At 41.6% G+C, this 20,848-nt stretch overlaps 3 protein-coding genes across 3 annotated transcripts; 2 read left to right on the top strand and 1 right to left on the bottom strand.

Moving 5' to 3' along the window:
- Positions 1–645: 645 nt before the first annotated feature.
- Positions 646–10,867, top strand: LOC308084761 (mucosal pentraxin-like). Its single transcript, XM_080427619.1, has 5 exons — positions 646–666; positions 881–935; positions 8,458–8,560; positions 9,882–10,185; positions 10,515–10,867. The coding sequence occupies exons 2-5, from the start codon at positions 881–883 to the stop codon at positions 10,734–10,736; spliced, it is 684 nt and encodes a 227-aa protein (XP_080283745.1). The 5' UTR covers positions 646–666; the 3' UTR covers positions 10,737–10,867.
- On the top strand, positions 2,097–4,045 carry LOC308084762 (C-reactive protein-like). Its single transcript, XM_080427620.1, has 3 exons — positions 2,097–2,177; positions 2,952–3,228; positions 3,639–4,045. Exons 1-3 carry the CDS (start codon positions 2,134–2,136, stop codon positions 3,855–3,857), a joined length of 540 nt encoding a protein of 179 aa, XP_080283746.1. The 5' UTR covers positions 2,097–2,133; the 3' UTR covers positions 3,858–4,045.
- Positions 10,868–15,160: 4,293 nt separating the features above from the next.
- Positions 15,161–20,471, bottom strand: LOC308084010 (mucosal pentraxin-like). The gene is made up of 5 exons (XM_080426474.1): positions 20,374–20,471; positions 20,105–20,159; positions 17,038–17,140; positions 15,848–16,151; positions 15,161–15,521 (listed from the first exon to the last, which is right to left on the bottom strand). Exons 2-5 carry the CDS (start codon positions 20,157–20,159, stop codon positions 15,300–15,302), a joined length of 684 nt encoding a protein of 227 aa, XP_080282600.1. The 5' UTR covers positions 20,374–20,471; the 3' UTR covers positions 15,161–15,299.
- Between the last annotated feature and the right edge of the window lie 377 nt (positions 20,472–20,848).

The raw sequence follows: 20,848 nt of genomic DNA, 5'->3' as shown, positions 1-20,848 counted from the left end.
ACTAACTCTTAGATTAGACACACACACACACACACACACACACACACACACACACACACACACACACACACACACACACACACACACACACACACACACACACACACACACACACACACACACACTGCTTTGGCTTTTACCCATGACTCAGGCGTTCTGAAATGGTTAGCCCTTAGACAACATGTCTGAAAAATAACAATGGAGCAGATAGAGCAAACGGACAAGTCACGCTCTGAATTTTGTGACACCACCCCCAACATGTGGACTTTTTATTCTCTTGTTTGGTACGAGTCTTGCCACAGCGTAAAATGACATCCATTTTCCATGAATAGCACTTTTACAGTAATACCAGGCTACTTCCGTAATACTCATCTTAAGTATCTAAAGTTAATGAATGTCATGAGCCACTTCTAAATGCCTGCTATTCAGGGACTTGCTACATGATACATTTTTTAAAGTTCAACGTGAATCCTATTACACAATGAGCTACTAATATCCAATGGAAAGGACAAAGGAAGTCTTCACGCAACTCTAAAGGAAGGAACAAGACGAACATGGAACAAGGAACCTGCAGATCCACAGTCTCCACCCAGATGAAATAAATGAGAGAGGCGATGAGTCCACGATCTCACACAACAACCTGACACTCACACAGATCAGCACAAGGTAAGGTCAAGACGTGAGCAGAATAGTTTGTTAGGCTACTGTGATTTTATGAGTTACAATTAATAAACTTTTTACACTGCAGTCACAGCAGGCTACAAGGACAGACACAGAAATGCAATTTGTGGTCTGCTATTCATACAAGCCTGCAGGCAGTAGCACATTTAATCCTATTTAATAATATTTCATGGTATCTGTTTGTGTTCTTTCATGCCAGATGAAGTTCTTCCTGCTGTTTGTGATGTTGGCGGTTTGTGATTCTACTCCACAAGGTACAACACTTAATTATAAGTAATTATTTTGGTTGCAGCGTAACGTTCTAGACCCACAGCCATACAGAGAGAGGAAGACAGGCACATAAACAAATAGATGGATATATTTGATTTATTCCTTAAAGGTAGGGTAAGTGATATTTTTGGGTTAAAACTAAAATGTTTTTTTTTAAAGGTTAAAGCTCTATATAGTGATTGGTAACCATTGCTATAGTGTTTGATCAGTAACCGGGGTCTCCCCATCTCTCCAGCTATTCAATAAATAGAAAATAAATGTTCAGTTGGGTTGCCAATTTCAATTAGGAGAGTTGGCTACCCATTTATCAGCTTACATTTTATAGTGTTCCATCACTTCCAATTTCACCTGTTTATCTTGTATCTTGTATCCTGTATGAGTTCTTTCTCCTGAATGGTATCCCAACCTGCAAATGTTTTTTTCTGTTTACTTAGAGCTGGAGAGAAAGGGACACCCCAGTTACTTAAAGGAGTAATTCACCCAAAAAATTACTTATTTTCTATCATTTACACAGCCCCTGAAGCATTGAATTCATGGCGATTTTTGTCGCATTCCTAAGCCAATTATTTGATGACCGGCGGTCTCTCCGGTAAGAGACTCAAAGGAGACTTTTTGAGTCTCCTACCGGATACATTAGCATCTTTCCGCCGGTCATCAAATTATTGGCTTAGGAATACGACAAAAACAAAACAATCTCCATGAATTCAAGGCTTCATGGGGTGTGTAATTGATAGAAAATAAGTCATTTTTTGGGTGGACTACTCCTTTAACAAACACTATAACAATGCTATCAGAATATGGAGCAATTCAACACTTATTTTAACAACAAAAAATATTAATTACCCTACCTTTAATTTGAGTTGATTACTTTCCTCTTTGTTCTTACTGTTCCTCTGTGCCAGGCATTTCCAGTGCCATCCATTATTAATGAACGTCTAATGCGTTTCAAGAGCCTACATTACTCATTGGAAACCTTGTACTGTATGTCCAAAACTTTTCAGGAAATAAGAACCTGTATTCCAACAGGAGCCAACAGTGTAAAAGCACAGACGGTATCATTTAAGAGCAGATCAGTTGTTTTTCTTCTGCACATTTTTGTCTTCATTTGTCATTTTCTGTTTAGACCTTACAGGTAAAGTGTTCAACTTCCCACAGCAGACCAACACAGCTCGCGTAGAGCTAATGACAACTCGAGACACAATCGCAGCCGTGACTGTTTGCCTGAGGTAAGTTCAGTTGCGCTACATAAGTAACCTTAGAAGTTAACATTTCTGTAAGTGTGAAGTTCCTATATCACACAAACAGTACAAAAACATGAAACAGTATAGACAGCCTACTGCAGAAACAGCAGATGACATACACCATAGATCTGTAATTAGAAAAGTGCGTTCCTCAGAGCACAGATCTCTGGCAGTCTGGGTTGCCTGGCAGGACTGTCAGTCTGGTGCAACTTTTCGTGCTTGTGCTGTTCCCTATTGGAACAAGAAGAAGTGATTTGGGATGATTGGACGTTGGGTTCATGATATATGGCACAGTGAGTTGTACAATTTGGGGCATCCCATATGGGTGTACATGAAATGGGCTCCTCCTACAAAGTTTAGCAGGAAATCCTAAAATGGATCGGATCACAGTCAGTGGCTGTGATGCTTTAATAATAATTGAGTGGAGGTTTGCATACTTTGCATCCAGATTAACTGTACACACACACACACACTTACACACACACACACACACACACACACACACACACACACACGCACACACACACGCACACGCACACACGCACACACGCGCACACACGCACACACGCACACACACACACACACACACACACCGACAGCCACACACACGGACACAGACACGGACACACACGGACAGGGGCAACTGGTGGAGATATCCAGATTCAGATTCTGAATATTATGATTATATACTGAAAGGTCAACTGACTAACCAGAACACTTTACAGAACTTAAAAATAATAATTATACATCTGCTTTCAGGTACTTTACAGACCTCGCCAGGAACTACGTGCTGTTCTCCATCGCTGTTCCCTCCGATGCCAACGCATTCCTCATCTTTAAGAGGATGACTCAGATTGAGCTGTCAAATGCGATTTTTGACGGGCAACAGTGCACACTTAACACCTGGCACAAGTTGTGTGCCACCTTGGATAACACAACTGGACTGGGACAAGTGTGGGTGGATGGAAGACACACTTCCAGGAAATTACTGAGGTCTGCAGGCATCGAAGAAACCCCAATCATCCTAATAGGACAGGTAGTGTTGTACAGCTTCAAAAGGGCATCATGCATCTATAATTGTTTTATCAGATATATCAGATGTTAGCTGTGATACAATAACAAATAGGTAGGTAATTAATAATAAAAATATCAAATTATTGTTTTAAATGAGCATATTGTATATTCACAATGTCTCAGAGTTATTGGCTCATTTCATTCTGAATGAATAATGGTTCCTGTTTTCAATGAGCAGCTCAAGTAGCTATGGAATTTATACAGTATAACACCAGGTTTTACCTTCCTTCAGCCTTCAGGTGGTCTTCTTTACAAATATGAAAAATAGTACAGAAAAGTAGTATAGTATGGTTTGCTTTAATGTCTATGTTGGGCACATGAAACATCACTGTTAATGCTCCCTCTAATATTGATTATCTTCCATGCTTACAGGAGCAGGACTCTTTTGGTGGTGGGTTTGATGCTGCTCAGTCCTTTGTTGGGATGATGTCTGACGTCCACATGTGGGACTATGTCCTCTCGCCCTGTGAGATCCAGCAGTACATGGACGATCTCAACTTCACCCCAGGGAACGTGCTCAACTGGAGGGCTCTGGTGTTTGAGACCGAAGGAAGGGTGTTGCTGGAAGAGAATCGGAAAGGCTGTCATTAATTAATCTCAAAACTAGATGAATCCAAACTATTAGACAGCGGGTTGAAGATGGTCTCATGTTCTCTGAACGTGTAAAAGTACATCATTATCTCTACACCAGAATATCCAAACTGTGGATGTCTGTTTTGAATGTCCAATGTGATAACTATTAAAACTGTAAATTCCTTTTGCTTTCCTGTCTTTACATCAAGTAACAAAAAGGGCCATTCGTGTACACTCTTTCACATTATGTCAATATACTGTACATCCATCACTCTTCAACAACTTGTCTCAGATTAATTGTTCAAGTGATGTAAAAGGCACCTGAATGTCAGCACTCGATCTTGAAGTGGTTCAACTTCTGACCTTTAGTCATTAAGAAAGTGTTATCTGTACGACCACCAGACTACTGCATATTATTCTTACTAGATGTGGCCTTTGTGCAAAACAACTAAACATCCCATCTGTGTCTGGATGTTCATCTATTATTACCTTCCCTCCATACACCTGGTGAAAGAGTATCCTAGTCTACATGTATCCACTTCACTTAAAATGCCAATGAGCAATTTTCATTGAAATGAATAGCTGCGGGCGATAGATATACTATAACTCTGTCCTGATGATCTGTTTGAGTGTAAACAGAATGTTAATAAAGGTTTGGTTAAAGGTCTTTCTCTCTCTCTCTCTCTCTCTCTCTCTCTCTCTCTCTCTCTCTCTCTCTCTCTCTCTCTCTCTCTCTCTCTCTCGCTGGATCTCTCTGTCACTCACACTCACACACACACACACACGCACACGCACACGCACACACACACACACACACACACACACACACACACACACACACACACACACACAGTGGCTTTTACCCATGATGCCGGCGTTCTGAAATGGTTAGCCCTTAGCATGTCTGAAAAATAGCAACGGAGCAGCAGGCTGTAAATATTGAGCAAGCAGATAAGTTACCACTCTAGATTTAGTGACACCACGCCCAACATGTGGACTTGTTATGTTCTTGTTCTGTATGAGTCTTGCTACAGCATAAAATTACATTTCAATCCTGTCTCTTTATAATTTATTCCATGAATAACACTTTTTTATTTTTTTATTTTTATTTTATTTTATTTAGAGTAGCCAATAATTTTTTACCCCCTTTTTCTCCACAATGTAGTCTTTATGCCAATTTATTCCTCCCCACACACATTTCTGTGTTGTCGCTGCGGTTGTATCCTACTGGCTCACCTGCCAGTGAGGAGCCCCCACCCGGAGGACGTAGGGCCTTCGTGTTATTCCTCCCACCCAACACACCCCGCTGACAGGTGCCGCCGCAGCCCCTAGGAGTATGTGCAACGACCAATATCACCCTCCCCGCCCGGCTTCCCTCCCCCGAACACGGGCCAATTGTGTTCGCATAGACGGCCGACAAATGCACCACGGTGGATTCCAACCCACAGCCTCCGTGGTGGTTGGCAGGGACTTTCCCACTGTGCCACCCGAGGGCTTATGAACACTTTTACAGTAATACCAGACTACTTTCATAATGCCAATGCTAAGTAGCAGTCTTCACGCTCTAAAGGAAGGAACCAGATGAACAAGGAACAAGGAACAAGGAACAAGGAACCTGCATATCCACATACTCCACCCAGATGAAATAAGTATAAAAGAGGCGATGAGTCCACTATCTCACACAACAACCTGACACTCACACAGATCAGCACAAGGTAAGGTCAAGACATGAGCAGAATAGTTTGTTAGGCTACTGTGATTGTATGAGTTATAATTAATACACTTTTTACACTGTAGTCACAGCAGGCTATAAGGACAAACACAGCTAAATAATTTGTGGTCTGCTATTCATACAGGCCTTCAGGCAGTAGCTCATTTAATCCTATATAATAATATTTCATGGTATCTGTTTGTGTTCTTTCATGCCAGATGAAGTTCTTCCTGCTGTTTGTGATGTTGGCGGTTTGTGATGCTACTCCACAAGGTAGGCCTACAACACTTAATTAGAATAAATGATTTTGGTTGCAGTGTAACGTTCTAGACCCACAGCCATACAGAGAGAGGAAGACAGGCACATAGACACACAGTGGAACAAATAGATGGATAGATTTCATTTACTCCTTAAAGGTAGGGTAAGTGAAGTTTTGGGGTTAAAACTAAAATATTTTTGTTAAAAGGATAACGTTCTATATAATGATTGGTAATCATTGCTATAGAGTGTTTGTAACCGGGATCTCAGCATCTCTCCAGCTCTTCAATAAATAAAATACATTTTCCGGTGGGTTGCCAATTTCAATCAGGAGAGAGTAGGCTACCCATTTATCAGCTTAAATATGATAGTGTTCCAGTTCCAATGGGGTCTGCTCATTTCTGTGTGTCCATCCAATTTCACCAGTTTATCGTGTATCCTGTATACTCCTGAATGGGATCCCAACCTGAAAATATTGGAGAGACAGGGAGACCCCGGTTACTACAAACACTATAGCAATGCTATCAGAATATAAAGCAATTCAACACTTATTTGAAAAAAAAAAAAAACACTTGCCCTACATTTAATTTGAGTTGATTACTTTCCTCTTAATTGTTCTTACTGTTCCTCGATGCCAGGTATTTACAGTGCCATCCATTATTGTTAATGAACGTCTAATGCGTCGGTTGGAAACGTTGTATGTCCAACACTTTTCAGGAAATAAGAACCTGTATTCCAATAGATCCAATGTAGTTATTATTTACTCAAAAGCGCTTGTTATTACTTTTCATTGGTTAAATATTTTATTAAAACCCACTTGTTTGGGTTTGTGCTTAACAGCAAAGTAAAACATTACAATACAAGGTAAATGTATCCAATTGTAACTGAGTGTGTACAAAAGCAACCAAATGGACCCACACTTTCAGGGTTAGATTGTCACTGAGGGTTATTATAGTCTCATGATATGCACCCATGGTTCGGTTCGAGCACATCTAGACTGCCTGTTGTCACTTCTGTCCTGATGGACAATCTTGTGCAACAGGTCTCATTAAGCAACACATAGTCAGTAGTTTTGGTGAATGCAGCTTAAAGAGTCATCCACTGTATGCTGGCATGTGCGGTCCTGATACAGACATGAAATGTGGCATGGTCCAAGTGTGTTTGGGATTTCAATAATTGGGTCTTAGTACAGTCAGTGCTTCTATCAATGTAGAAACACTCTGTTACAAGTAAATAGGGGTCCCAGCTGTTACTTTGCTATAGGTCATATGGTTGTTATTTTCAGAGAATAGTGTTATTTGAGGACAGGAGGAGCTCAAGTTGTTTTTTGTTTATCAGGGAAGCTTCAATAATTGTGTTTTCCATTAAGGTGAACAGGTATTCTATCTTGATGAGGAAATCTTAGACTATGCGTAGGTGAAATGTAAGGTATGCCAATGGACAATGGAAAACTTAAGGTGAGAGTCAAACCAGACATGTAGGCTACTATACATGAGGAGTGATTAGATAATCACCTGTCATGCACTCAGAAGGGCATGACAGGTTTTTAAAGGAATGCAGTGTCACAACTAGTTTGATGCAAACAAGGGCTCGTAACTTTGATCGGAGGTGAGCAGACTTTTAGGTTGGAGGTCTTATGGTGATTGCAGACCCCCAGGCTGTGGATCGAAGCTTTCCATGGATTATGGCAACGATATCGAAAATGTATAAGAAAGGAAAAACTTGCGCTTCCTCTGGATACCTTCTTAGTTTAGGCAGTGGGTGCTCAGCTATGTATACAACTCAAATCAAAAACCACCTAAGTGGAAAGAGCGGCACTCCAAAAGAAATACTGCAAAACAGTGGCTCAGATGTAGTTTCTCATTTTATTGCGAGAACGCTAGCGCGTTTCGGCCGCAGCCTTCCTCAGAGCAGATTAAAAAGTCACTTTTTAATTGTCATCGCAATATCAACATGCACAATACACATATCACAAAAGCAATATACATATCACATTTCAACTTTCAAGGTATAAGGGATATCTTTGTTTGGATTAGAAGAAAACGTTTTAGGGGGAGCAGTGACAAACTGTATCGCTATAAGTTTTCGGTATATTCATTGTCAAATAGCAGCTGTAGCAAGGTGCAATGTTTTCAGTAAAACCATCTTTTGTTGGAATGGAAATATACAGTAATTGATTTCTTTCTTCTTCTACTTTTCAGTTTGTGCATATACCTTTTCCTTTTCTGGGTGCTATGTTAGTAGAAAACCAAGGGCAGAAAGATATTCAAACTGTATATACTATACTTCAATATTTGTTTACTTATCATGAGTCATATCATCATCGCATCACGTATTGTGTTCCTAATATTGAGCAGCCCTACGGTGTAGTGTTATTACCGTTTTTATTGTTATTATTTGACACTTTGAAACACTTTCCCTCGATTTATGTTCAGCTTTACTTGCTTGTCCAGTTCTGTTTTTGCTCTTTTCCTGCATGGACATGGACATGTTGGTGACCCCTGCTTAGTGGGAATGATCAGTAGGATGCCTCTAAGAGGGAAAAAATAATCAAAGGACATGTCAGTCACTTTGGCCACTTTTATATAATATAATTGTTGTTTCTTCTCAGATGCCAATTTTAATCTTCATTTGTCATTTTCTGTTTAGACCTTTCAGGTAAAATGTTCACCTTCCCAGAGCAGACCAACACAGCTCACGTGAAATTAATGACAACTCAAGACACATTCACAGCTGTGACTGTTTGCCTGAGGTAAGTTCATAGTTGAGCTAGGAGTAACCTTATAAGTTAACATTAATGTAAGTGTGAAGTTCCTATATCACACAACATGAAACGGTAAAGACAACATACAACGTTTCGTGCTTGTGGTGTCCCCTATATTAACAAGTGAAAGTGATTTGGGATGATTGGAAGTTGTGTTCATGGTTGCGAACGCGGAAGGAGGCGCCCCCGACCAAGTGGAGCTTACTATGTAACCGTGCTCGGGTTGTGTGTGTGTGTGTGTCTCTGTGTGCAGCTTCTGTGTGCAGCCACGCTCTCATTGGCTCGCGCCCCCATGTGACTCACGTGCGTGCACTGCCTGTGTGCAGCCGCCAGAGTGCGCCAGAGTGCAGGAATTTAGACAATGCTCTGATTAAAATGCACAATAGCCTGCAAAACACACACACACACACACACACACACACACACACACACACACACACAATGTCAATGTTCTCTCCCCATCACGGTGAAATACAAGTCCGTAAATACACAATATTTTCGAGCTGCGTTCGCTTCCAGCGTTCGCGCGTCTTACTTGTTTATGGAACAGTGAGTTGTACAATTTGGGGCACCCCATGTGTGTCCATCAATGTGTGATTCAAATTGGGGTAGATCGGGGGCTGTTTTGATGATTCTTTTTTTCTTTTTTTTAAATGGGCTCCTCCTGCAAAGTCTAGAAGGCAATCCTAGAATGGAATGGAATGGAATCAGAATAGAAAAGAATATAGAAAATATGAATGATATATTCATAACATGACTCCAGAGATGCAGTGTACTGATTTGTGTGAGTTTTACACACAAAAAACTGTAGGAATAGTTGCAAAAAGTATGTTTTGAAGAAAATTCTAAATGGCGTAAATTGTAATTAGGCAGATATTGACATGCCTATATGGGAAGTTGCATCATGATCCAAGTAATCCAGGCAATGTACTTGATTGTACGACCTATAGTTCAATAGTTATAGGCCAAAAATGTAAAGTGGCCTGTTTTAGCGTCACACGCACGCACACACGCAAGTACATACGCACACATGCACATACGCACGCACGCACGCACGCACGCACGCACGCACGCACGCACGCACGCACGCACGCACGCACGCACGCACGCACGCACGCACGCACGCACGCACGCACACACACGCACACACACACATATAGACACATACAGACACATACAGACACACGGACAGGGGCACCTGGTGGAGATATCCAGATTCAGACTCTGAATATTATGATTATACTGAAAGGTCAAGTGACTAACCAGAACACTATGCTGATTTTAATAATAAGTTTACATCTGCCTTCAGGTCCTTTACAGACCTCACCAGGCACCATCCCCTGTTCTCCATGGCTCTTCCCTCCGTTGATAACGCATTCCTCATCTTTAAGTCGACGACTCTGAATCAGATTGACCTGTACCTTAATAACGCCAGTCCAAATCCAGCAAATTTTGGCGGGCAACAGTACACACTTAACACCTGGCACAAGTTGTGTGCCACCTGGGATAACACAACTGGACTGGGACAAATGTGGTTGGATGGAAGACCCACTTCCAGGAAATTACTGAGGTCTGCAGCCATCAAAGGAACACCTAGCATCCTATTAGGACAGGTAGTGTTGTACAGCTTCAAAAGAGTATCTATTATTTTTGTATTAGATATATCAGATGGCTGTGATACAATAACACATAGTTAGGTATATTGTATATTTACAATGTCTCAGAGTTATTGGCTCATTTAATTCTAAATTAATATGGTGTAGCTATGGAATTTACCATTACTGTTTCCTCTTATACAGTATAACACTAGGTTTTACCTTCCTTCAGCCTTCAGGTGGTCTTCTTTACAAATAAAACAATATAACATCCAAAGTCTATGTTGGGTACATGAAACTTCATTGTTAATGCTCCCTCTAATATTGATTCTCTTCTATGCTTACAGGAGCAGGACTCTTTTGGTGGTAGGTTTGATGCTACTCAGTCCTTTGTTGGGATGATGTCTGACGTCCACATGTGGGACTATGTCCTCTCGCCCTGTGAGATCCATCGGTACATGGACGATCTCAACTTCACCCCAGGGAACGTGCTCAACTGGAGGGCTCTGGAGTTTGAGGTTGTAGGAGAAGTGGTGCTGGAAGAGAATCAAAAAGGCTGTAACTATTAGACCCAGCGGGTGGAAGATGGTCTCATGTTCTCTGAATCTTAAGTGTAAAAGTATATCATCTTCTCAACACCAGAATATCCAAACTGTGGATGTCTGTTTTGAATGTCCAACTATTAAAACTCTAAACACTTGTTTCTTTCCTGTCTTAACAGTAACAAAACAAAAAGTAACAAAAAGGGCCATTCATGTACACTCTTTCACATTATGTCACTATACTATACATCCATCACTCTTCAACAACTCAAGGGATGTAAAAGGTACCTGAATGTCTGCTCTCGATCTTAAAGTGTTTCAACTTCTGACCCTTTAGTCATTAAGAAAGTAATCTGTACGACCACCAGACTGTATATTAGTCTTAGTAAATAGGAATTACTAGATGTTGTCTTTGTGCGAAACAACTAAACATCCCATATGTTTTTGGATGTTCATCTATAATTATATTCGCGACACTGCGCTCATGCGCAGCTCAAGGGGTTTGGGGTTTGGGCATAGAGGTTATCCACTTCACTTCAAACACCACTGAGCAACTTTCATTGAAATGAATAGCTAGGGGTGGGGCAGTCCGCCCTCTAGATATATTAACACTGGTTGCCAACCGTCCCGTATTAGCTGGGACACCCCATATTTTGACCGAAACAGGCGCATCCCGTACAGGGCGTCACTTGTCCCGGGTAAAGGGAAGATGCATATGAAATAGTTTTTTTTCTGTGCGTGCGCCAGGCAGTGCATCTGTCTGCCTGCCTATGTGTTTGTGTGCTGTATACGAAGGGCGCTAGGACCCTGGGGGTGCCGCTCACGTGCGTATGTGTATGTGTGTGTGCGTGCTTTTGAGAGATTTCCTCATTGACGTGTGTGGAAAAATGTGGGCCATTCATGTACACTCTTTCACATTATGTCACTATACTATACATCCATCACTCTTCAACAACTTGTCTCAGATTAATTGTTCAAGTGATGTAAAAGGCACCTGACTGTCTGCACTCGATCTTGAAGTGGTTCAACTTCTGACCTTTAGTCATTAAGAAAGTGTTATCTGTACGACCACCATGTACACCACTGTATATTATTCTTAGTAAATAGGAATTACTAGATGTTGCCTTTGTGCAAAACAACTAAACATCCCATCTGTTTCTGGATGTTCATCTATTATTACCTTCCATCCATACACCTGGTGAAAGAGTATCCTAGTCTACAGGTATCCACTTCACTTCAAACTCCAATGAGCAATTTTCATTGAAATGAATTGCTGGGGGCGGGGCAGTCCGCCCTCTAGATATATTATAACTATATTTTTTGTCAAATCTTCTTGAATGGGTAGGAATGTCCTGATGATCTGTTTGAGTGTAAACAGAATGTTAACAAAGGTTTGGTTAAAGGTCTCTCTCTCTCTCTCTCTCTCTCTCTCTCTCTCTGTGTCGCTCTGTCACTCACACGCACACACGCACACGCACACACGCGCACGCACGCACGCACGCACGCACGCACGCACGCACGCACGCACGCACGCACGCACGCGCACGTGCGCGCGCACACACACACACACACACACACACACACACACACACACACACACAGTGGCTTTTACCCCTGACTCTGCAGTGTTAAATATTGAGCAAGCAGATAAGTTACCACTCTGAATTTAGTGACACCACGCCCAACATGTGGACTTGTTATGTTCTTGTAATGTTCGGTATGAGTCTTGCTACAGCATAACATTTCTCTTTATAATTTATTCCATGAATAACACTTTTTTCTTTTTTTCTTTTTCTTTTCTTTTATTTAGAGTAGCCAATTATTTGTTACCCCCTTTTTCTCCACAATGTAATCGTTATGCCAATTGATTCCTCCCCACACACATTTCTGTGTTGTCGCTGCTGTTGTATCCTACTGGCTCACCTGCCAGTGAGGAGCCCCCACCAGGAGGACGTATAGGGCCTTCGTGTTATTCCTCCCACCCAACACACCCCGCTGACAGGTGCCGCCCCAGCCCCTAGGAGTATGTGCAACGACCAATATCACCCTCCCCGCCCGGCTTCCCTCCCGCGGCTCTGTTGTCTGCTCTGATGCTCTTCTTTAGTAGCTTGTTTCCTTCTGCCTTGGCCTTCTCTGCTCTTGTCCGGCTGTTGTTCACTGCCGCCTTCTTCTCCCTCCTCTTCAATCTTTCGTAGACTGTCCCCTAAGATCCACTCCTTGTGCTGGTGCTTCTTGGGGCCAAGCACTTCCTGGCAGGTAGATGTTACTGCCTCTTTTATCTCCTTCCACCTGCTCTCCAGGGTGCACTCGTCCTCTTCCAACAGCTCCTGTAGAACTTGGAACTTGTTGCTGAGTGTTACTCTGAACTCTTCCAGCTTGCTGGAGTCTCTCAAGAAAGCTGTGTTGTAGCCTACCTGTGTCGTGTTGTGTGTGCCGACAGTTCTTTCTCAACTTCAGCTTCAGACTGGCTACGACGAGGTGGTGGTCTGAAGCGTCATGAAGAGGAGCACTCTCTTTACTCTTACATCCTGCATGGACCTCCTGAATTTCTTACTGATACAGACGTGGTCAATCTGGTTCTCGGTTATGTGGTCTGGCGATACCCAAGTGGCCTTGTGGATGTTTTTATGGGGAAAAACACTGCCGCCAATGACGAAGATGTTCATAGCGCACAGGTCCGCCAGCCTCTCCCCATTTTCATTCATGGTCCCCAGTCCATGTCTTCCCATGATATCGTCATACCCCTTGTTGTCCGTTCCGATCTTGGCATTAAGGTCTCCCATCAGGATTGTGATGTCTCTCTCTGGGTGCTTTTCTATAATGGACTGCAATCTGTTGTAGAACTGGTCTTTGTATGCTTCCTCGCCGTCATTGGTAGGAGCGTAGCACTGTATAATGTTCATATTGATCCTATTGATCCTCTTCTCGATGTAAAATTGGCTATTTTGTCCAATATGTTAAAAATATATATATTTGAAAAATGGTATTAAGTAATGTAATTGTAAAGTATCCATGATGTGAACATGCACGGTGCATCATTATTAGACTTAATGTTATCCTTCAACCAACCATTTTCCCAGCGCTATTTTCCCATCAATCAGCTGACTCAATACACAAAAACACACAAACACACACACACGCACACACACACACACACACACACACACACACACACACACACACACACACACACACACACACACACACACACACACAGACAGACAGACAGACAGACAGACAGACAGACAGACAGACAGACAGACAGACAGACAGACAGACAGACAGACGCACGCACGCACGCACGCACGCACGCACGCACGCACGCACGCACGCACGCACGCACGCACGCACGCACGCACGCACGCACGCACGCACGCACGCACGCACGCACGCACGCACGCACGCACGCACACACACACACACACACACACACATAAACACAATTGGAGCTGTTATCATATCAGCCTTGGATTTTCTTTGCAGTATTTGAATCATTAAACATTGCACTGTTCAGCTGGTTAGTGCAGTCCATGCTGTTGAGGCTCAGTCCGTGTCTAACTAACTATAAGCTAGTATGATATACTAACGTAACCTCACATGCAGGAACTTATTTTCGAGAGCAATATTAGATGCACCTTTATTTCGTGTCGCCCACTTAAGCATATCTGTGCCAGCATGTTATGAAAACTCCCTCTGACATACAGTAGCTCTGGTCCAGAGCGTTGCAGGGAGTTCAAAAGCATGCATATACACACACATACACACACATACACACACACACACACACACCCAAGTACCCCTGACTGCACCCCCAGGGTCCTAGCGCCCTTCGTATACAGCAAACAAACACATAAGCAGGCAGACAGATGCACTGCCTGGCGCACGCACAGAAAAAAACATATTTTATATGCATCTTACCCGGGACAAGTGACGCCCCTTACGGGATGCGCCTCTTTAGGTCAAAATACGGGGCGTCCCGGCTAATACGGGACGGTTGGCAACCAGTGTTAATATATCTAGAGGGCGGACTGCCCCGCCCCTAGCTATTCATTTCAATGAAAGTTGCTCAGTGGTGTTTGAAGTGAAGTGGATAACCTCTATGCCCAAACCCCAAACCCCTTGCACTGTGCATGAGCGCAGCGTCGCGATTATAATTAGATGAACATCCAAAAACATATGGGATGTTTAGTTGTTTTGCACAAAGACAACATCTAGTAATGCCTATTTACTAAGACTAATATACAGTCTGGTGGTCGTACAGATTACTTTCTTAATGACTAAAGGCCAAGGGTCAGAAGTTGAAACACTTCAAGATCGAGAGCAGACATTCCGGTACCTTTTACATCCCTTGAGTTGTTGAAGAGTGATGGATGTATAGTATAGTGACATAATGTGAAAGAGTGTACATGAATGGCCCTTTTTGTTACTTGATGTAAAGACAGGAAAGAAAAAAGTGTTTAGAGTTTTAATAGTTATCACATTGGACATTCAAAACAGACATCCACTGTTTGGATATTCTGGTGTTGAGAAGATGATATACTTTTACTCTTAAGATTCAGAGAACATGAGACCATCTTCCACCCGCTGGGTCTAATAGTTACAGCCTTTTTGATTCTCTTCCAGCACCACTTCTCCTACAACCTCAAACTCCAGAGCCCTCCAGTTGAGCACGTTCCCTGGGGTGAAGTTGAGATCGTCCATGTACCGCTGGATCTCACAGGGCGAGAGGACATAGTCCCACATGTGGACGTCAGACATCATCCCAACAAAGGACTGAGCAGCATCAAACCTACCACCAAAAGAGTCCTGCTCCTGTAAGCATAGAAGAGAATCAATATTAGAGGGAGCATTAACAATGAAGTTTCATGTACCCAACATAGACTTTGGATGTTATATTGTTTTATTTGTAAAAAAAGACCACCTGAAGGCTGAAGGAAGGTAAAACCTAGTGTTATACTGTATAAGAGGAAACAGTAATGGTAAATTCCATAGCTACACAATATTAATTTAGAATTAAATGAGCCAATAACTCGACATTGTGAATATACAATATACCTAACTATGTGTTATTGTATCACAGCCATCTGATATATCTAATAGAAAATAATAGATACTCTTTTGAAGCTTTACAACACTACCTGTCCTAATAGGATGCTAGGTGTTCCTTTGATGGCTGCAGACCTCAGTAATTTCCTGGAAGTGGGTCTTCCATCCAACCACATTTGTCCCAGTCCAGTTGTGTTATCCCAGGTGGCACACAACTTGTGCCAGGTGTTAAGTGTGTACTGTTGCCCGTCAAAATTCGGTGGATTTGGACGGGCGTTATTAACGTACAGGTCAATCTGATTCAGAGTCGTCGTCTTAAAGATGAGGAATGCGTTATCAACGGAGGGAAGAGCCATGGAGAACAGGCCGTGGTTCCTGGTGAGGTCTGTAAAGGACCTGAAGGCAGATTTATTATTAAGTTCAGCATAGTGTTCTGGTTAGTCACTTGACCTTTCAGTATAATCATAATATTCAGAGTCTGAATCTGGATATCTCCACCAGGTGCCCCTGTCCGTGTGTCTGTATGTGTCTGTGCATGCGTGCGTGAGTGCGTGCGTGCGTGCGTGCGTGCGTGCGTGCGTGCGTGCGTGCGTGCGTATGTGCGTGCGTGCGTGCGTATGTACGTGCGTGTGTGCGTGCGTGTGACGCTAAAACAGGCCACTTTACATTTTTGGCCTATAACTATTGAACTACAGGTCGTACAATCAAGTACATTGCCTGGATTACTTGGATCATGATGCAACTTCCCATATAGGCATGTCAATATCTGCCTAATTACAATTTCCGCCATTTTGAATTTTCTTCAAAACATACTTTTTGCAACTATCCATACAGTTTTTTTGTGTGTAAAACTCACACAAATCAGTACACATTACTGTATCTCTGGAGTCATGTTATGAATATATCATTCATATTTTCTATATTCTGTTCTATTCTGATTCCATTCCATTCCATTCTAGGATTGCCTTCTAAACTTTGCAGGAGGAGCCCATTTAAAAAAAAAGAAAAAAAGAATCATCAAAACAGCGCCCGATCTACCCCCATTTGAATCACACATTGATGGACACACATGGGGTGCCCCAAATTGTACAACTCACCGTTCCATATATCATGAACACAACGTCCAATCATCCCAAATCACTTTCACTTGTTAATATAGGGGACACCACAAGCACGAAACGTTGTATGTTGTCTTTACCGTTTCATGTTGTGTGATATAGGAACTTCACACTTACATTAATGTTAACTTATAAGGTTACTCCTAGCTCAACTATGAACTTACCTCAGGCAAACAGTCACAGCTGTGAATGTGTCTTGAGTTGTAATTAATTTCACGTGAGCTGTGTTGGTCTGCTGTGGGAAGGTGAACATTTTACCTGAAAGGTCTAAACAGAAAATGACAAATGAAGATTAAAATTTGCATCTGAGAAGAAACAACAATTATATTATATAAAAGTGGCCAAAGTGACTGACATGTCCTTTGATTTTTTTTTCCCTCTTAGAGGCATCCTACTGATCATTCCCACTAAGCAGGGGTCACCAACATGTCCATGTCCATGCAGGAAAAGAGCAAAAACAGAAGGCGTGTCAACTGCTGAGAAGGAACTGTTTGCTACCAAGGTAAAGGAGGGCAGAACTGGACAAGCAAGTAAAGCTGAACATAAATCGAGGGATAGTGTTTCAAAGTGTCCAATAATAACAATAAAAACTGTAATAACACTACACCGTAGGGCTGCTCAATATTAGGAACACATGCAATACGTGATGCGATGATGATATGACTCATGATAAGTAAACAAATATTGAAGTATAGTATATACAGTTTGAATATCTTTCTGCCCTTGGTTTTCTACTAACATAGCACCCAGAAAATGAAAAGGTATATGCACAAACTGAAAAGTAGAAGAAGAAAGAAATCAATTACTGTATATTTCCATTCCAACAAAAGATGGTTTTACTGAAAACATTGCACCTTGCTACAGCTGCTATTTGACAATGAATATACCGAAAACTTATAGCGATACAGTTTGTCACTGCTCCCCTTAAAACGTTTTCTTCTAATCCAAACAAAGATATCCCTTATACCTTGAAAGTTGAAATGCGATATGTATATTGCTTTTGTGATATGTGTGTATTGTGTATGTTGATATTGCGATGACAATTAAAAAGTGACTTTTTAATCTGCTCTGAGGAAGGCTGAGGCCGAAACGGGCTAGCGTTCTCGCAATAAAATGAGAAACTACATCTGAGCCACTGTCTTGCAGTATTTCTTTTGGAGTGCCGCTCTTTCCACTTAGGTGGTTTTTGATTTGAGTTGTATACATAGCTGAGCACCCACTGCCTAAACTAAGAAGGTATCCAGAGGAAGCGCAAGTTTTTTCTTTCTTATACATTTTCGATATTGTTGCCATAATCCATGGAAAGCTTCGATCCACAGCCTGGGGGTCTGCAATCACCATAAGACCTCCAACCTAAAAGTCTGCTCACCTCCGATCAAAGTTACAAGCCCTTGTTTGCATCAAACTAGTTGTGACACTGCATTCCTTTAAAAACTTGTCATGCCCTTCTGAGTGCATGACAGGTGATTATCTAATCACTCCTCATGTATAGTAGCCTACATGTCTGGTTTGACTCTCACCTTAAGTTTTCCATTGTCCATTGGCATACCTTACATTTCACCTATACGCATAGTCTAAGATTTCCTCATCAAGATAGAATACCTGTTCACCTTAATGGAAAACACAATTATTGAAGCTTCCCTGATAAACAAAAAACAACTTGAGCTCCTCCTGTCCTCAAATAACACTATTCTCTGAAAATAACAACCATATGACCTATAGCAAAGTAACAGCTGGGACCCCTATTTACTTGTAACAAAGTGTTTCTACATTGATAGAAGCACTGACTGTAAGACCCAATTATTGAAATCCCAAACACACTTGGACCATGCCACATTTCATGTCTGTATCAGGACCGCACATGCCAGCATACAGTGGATGACTTCCTAAGTCTCCAGGTTTTCTTTCTTTAGAATAGGTAACCACTTTAACCTTGCATGGTATTCTAATTTTGGGCAGGTCATTTAAGGAGAAAATGTTTTGTTCTTTTCTTTACTGAAAACCCATTACGAAAATCTGCCCATCTGTTCCAGAATTATTTTGCAAACAGACAAATTGAATGGGTTGAAAACCCAGGAGGGGCGAAATTCCAAATCGACGTATTTCAAAATATAATTTTGAAATACAGGACTCTCTTCATGGTGTGGTGACCTTCTTTAAGCTGCATTCACCAAAACGACTGACTATGTGTTTGTTAATGAGAACTGTTGCACAAGATTGTCCATCAGGACAGAAGTGACAACAGGCAGTCTAGATGTGCTCGAACCGTGGGTGCATATCATGAGACTATAATAACCCTCAGTGACAATCTAACCCTGAAAGTGTGGGTCCATTTGGTTGCTTTTGTACACTCTCAGTTACAATTGGATACATTTACCTTGGATTGTAATGTTTTACTTTGCTGTTAAGCACAAACCCAAACAAGTGGGTTTTAATAAAATATTTAACCAATGAAAAGTAATAGCAAGCGCTTTTGAGTAAATAATAACTACATTGGATCTATTGGAATACAGGTTCTTATTTCCTGAAAAGTGTTGGACATACAACGTTTCCAACCGACGCATTAGACGTTCATTAACAACAATGGATGGCACTGTAAATACCTGGCATCGAGGAACAGTAAGAACAATTAAGAGGAAAGTAATCAACTCAAATTAAATGTAGGGCAAGTGTTTTTTTTTCTTTTTTTCAAATAAGTGTTGAATTGCTTTATATTCTGATAGCATTGCTATTGTGTTTGTTAAGTAACCGGGGTCTCCCTGTCTCTCCAATATTTTCAGGTTGGGATCCCATTCAGGAGTATACAGGATACACGATAAACTGGTGAAATTGGATGGACACACAGAAATGAGCAGACCCCATTGGAACTGGAACACTATCATATTTAAGCTGATAAATGGGTAGCCTACTCTCTCCTGATTGAAATTGGCAACCCACCGGAAAATGTATTTTATTTATTGAAGAGCTGGAGAGATGCTGAGATCCCGGTTACAAACACTCTATAGCAATGATTACCAATCATTATATAGAACGTTATCCTTTTAACAAAAATATTTTAGTTTTAACCCCAAAACTTCACTTACCCTACCTTTAAGGAGTAAATCAAATCTATTCATCTATTTGTTCCACTGTGTGTCTATGTGCCTGTCTTCCTCTCTCTGTATGGCTGTGGGTCTAGAATGTTACACTGCAACCAAAATCATTTCTTATAATTAAGTGTTGTAGGCCTACCTTGTGGAGTAGCATCACAAACCGCCAACATCACAAACAGCAGGAAGAACTTCATCTGGCATGAAAGAACACAAACAGATACCATGAAATATTATTAAATAGGATTAAATGAGCTACTGCCTGAAGGCCTGTATGAATAGCAGACCACAAATTATTTTGCTGTGTTTGTCCTTATAGCCTGCTCTGACTACAGTGTAAAAAGTGTATTAATTATAACTCATACAATCACAGTAGCCTAACAAACTATTCTGCTCATGTCTTGACCTTACCTTGTGCTGATCTGTGTGAGTGTCAGGTTGTTGTGTGAGATAGTGGACTCATCGCCTCTTTTATACTTATTTCATCTGGGTGGAGTATGTGGATATGCAGTTTCCTTGTTCCTTGTTCCTTGTTCCTTGTTCATCTGGTTCCTTCCTTTACAGCATACTTATTTCATACCCTTTTCCAAATAATACTTTTATTATTAACGTTTTCACATTTTGCAAGCAACTGCCAATGTCAAACTGCAAAACATACATACATACACAATATATATCTGGTGTATGGCTGAAGTTGCATTTAATTTCCTTGTGATCATGGTCTGAATAGAACTTGTTACAATCGGGGCACCCCCTGACCTAGCGGTCCAGGCATATCACATACTGTGAACTGATAATCCAGTTTGACAGCGCGTCGCAGGTTCGACTCCCGATCCCGACAACCTTTGCTGTGTGTCACCCCCCCATCTCTCTCCCCATTTCCTGT

This window comes from Gymnoscopelus braueri (genome assembly GCF_963280865.1).
Source record: "Gymnoscopelus braueri genome assembly, chromosome: 4".
NCBI classification, from domain to species: Eukaryota; Metazoa; Chordata; class Actinopteri; order Myctophiformes; family Myctophidae; genus Gymnoscopelus; species Gymnoscopelus braueri.
Note: the sequence above shows the minus strand (reverse complement) of the source record. Positions and strands in the feature narration are given on the sequence as shown.

Bases quoted from the DNA above. Each gene is read 5' to 3' on its own strand.
- LOC308084010 (XM_080426474.1), bottom strand. From the start codon at position 20,159: ATGAAGTTCTTCCTGCTGTTTGTGATGTTGGCGGTTTGTGATGCTACT. The intron at 17,141-20,104 runs GTAGGCCTACAA...TTTTCTGTTTAG, and splicing joins TTGTGATGCTACTCCACAAG to ACCTTTCAGGTAAAATGTTC. The intron at 15,522-15,847 runs GTAGTGTTGTAA...CTATGCTTACAG, and splicing joins CTAGCATCCTATTAGGACAG to GAGCAGGACTCTTTTGGTGG.
- LOC308084762 (XM_080427620.1), top strand. From the start codon at position 2,134: ATGACAACTCGAGACACAATCGCAGCCGTGACTGTTTGCCTGAG. The intron at 2,178-2,951 runs GTAAGTTCAGTT...ATCTGCTTTCAG, and splicing joins GCCGTGACTGTTTGCCTGAG to GTACTTTACAGACCTCGCCA. The intron at 3,229-3,638 runs GTAGTGTTGTAC...CCATGCTTACAG, and splicing joins CAATCATCCTAATAGGACAG to GAGCAGGACTCTTTTGGTGG.
- LOC308084761 (XM_080427619.1), top strand. From the start codon at position 881: ATGAAGTTCTTCCTGCTGTTTGTGATGTTGGCGGTTTGTGATTCTACT. The intron at 936-8,457 runs GTACAACACTTA...TTTTCTGTTTAG, and splicing joins TTGTGATTCTACTCCACAAG to ACCTTTCAGGTAAAATGTTC. The intron at 8,561-9,881 runs GTAAGTTCATAG...ATCTGCCTTCAG, and splicing joins GCTGTGACTGTTTGCCTGAG to GTCCTTTACAGACCTCACCA.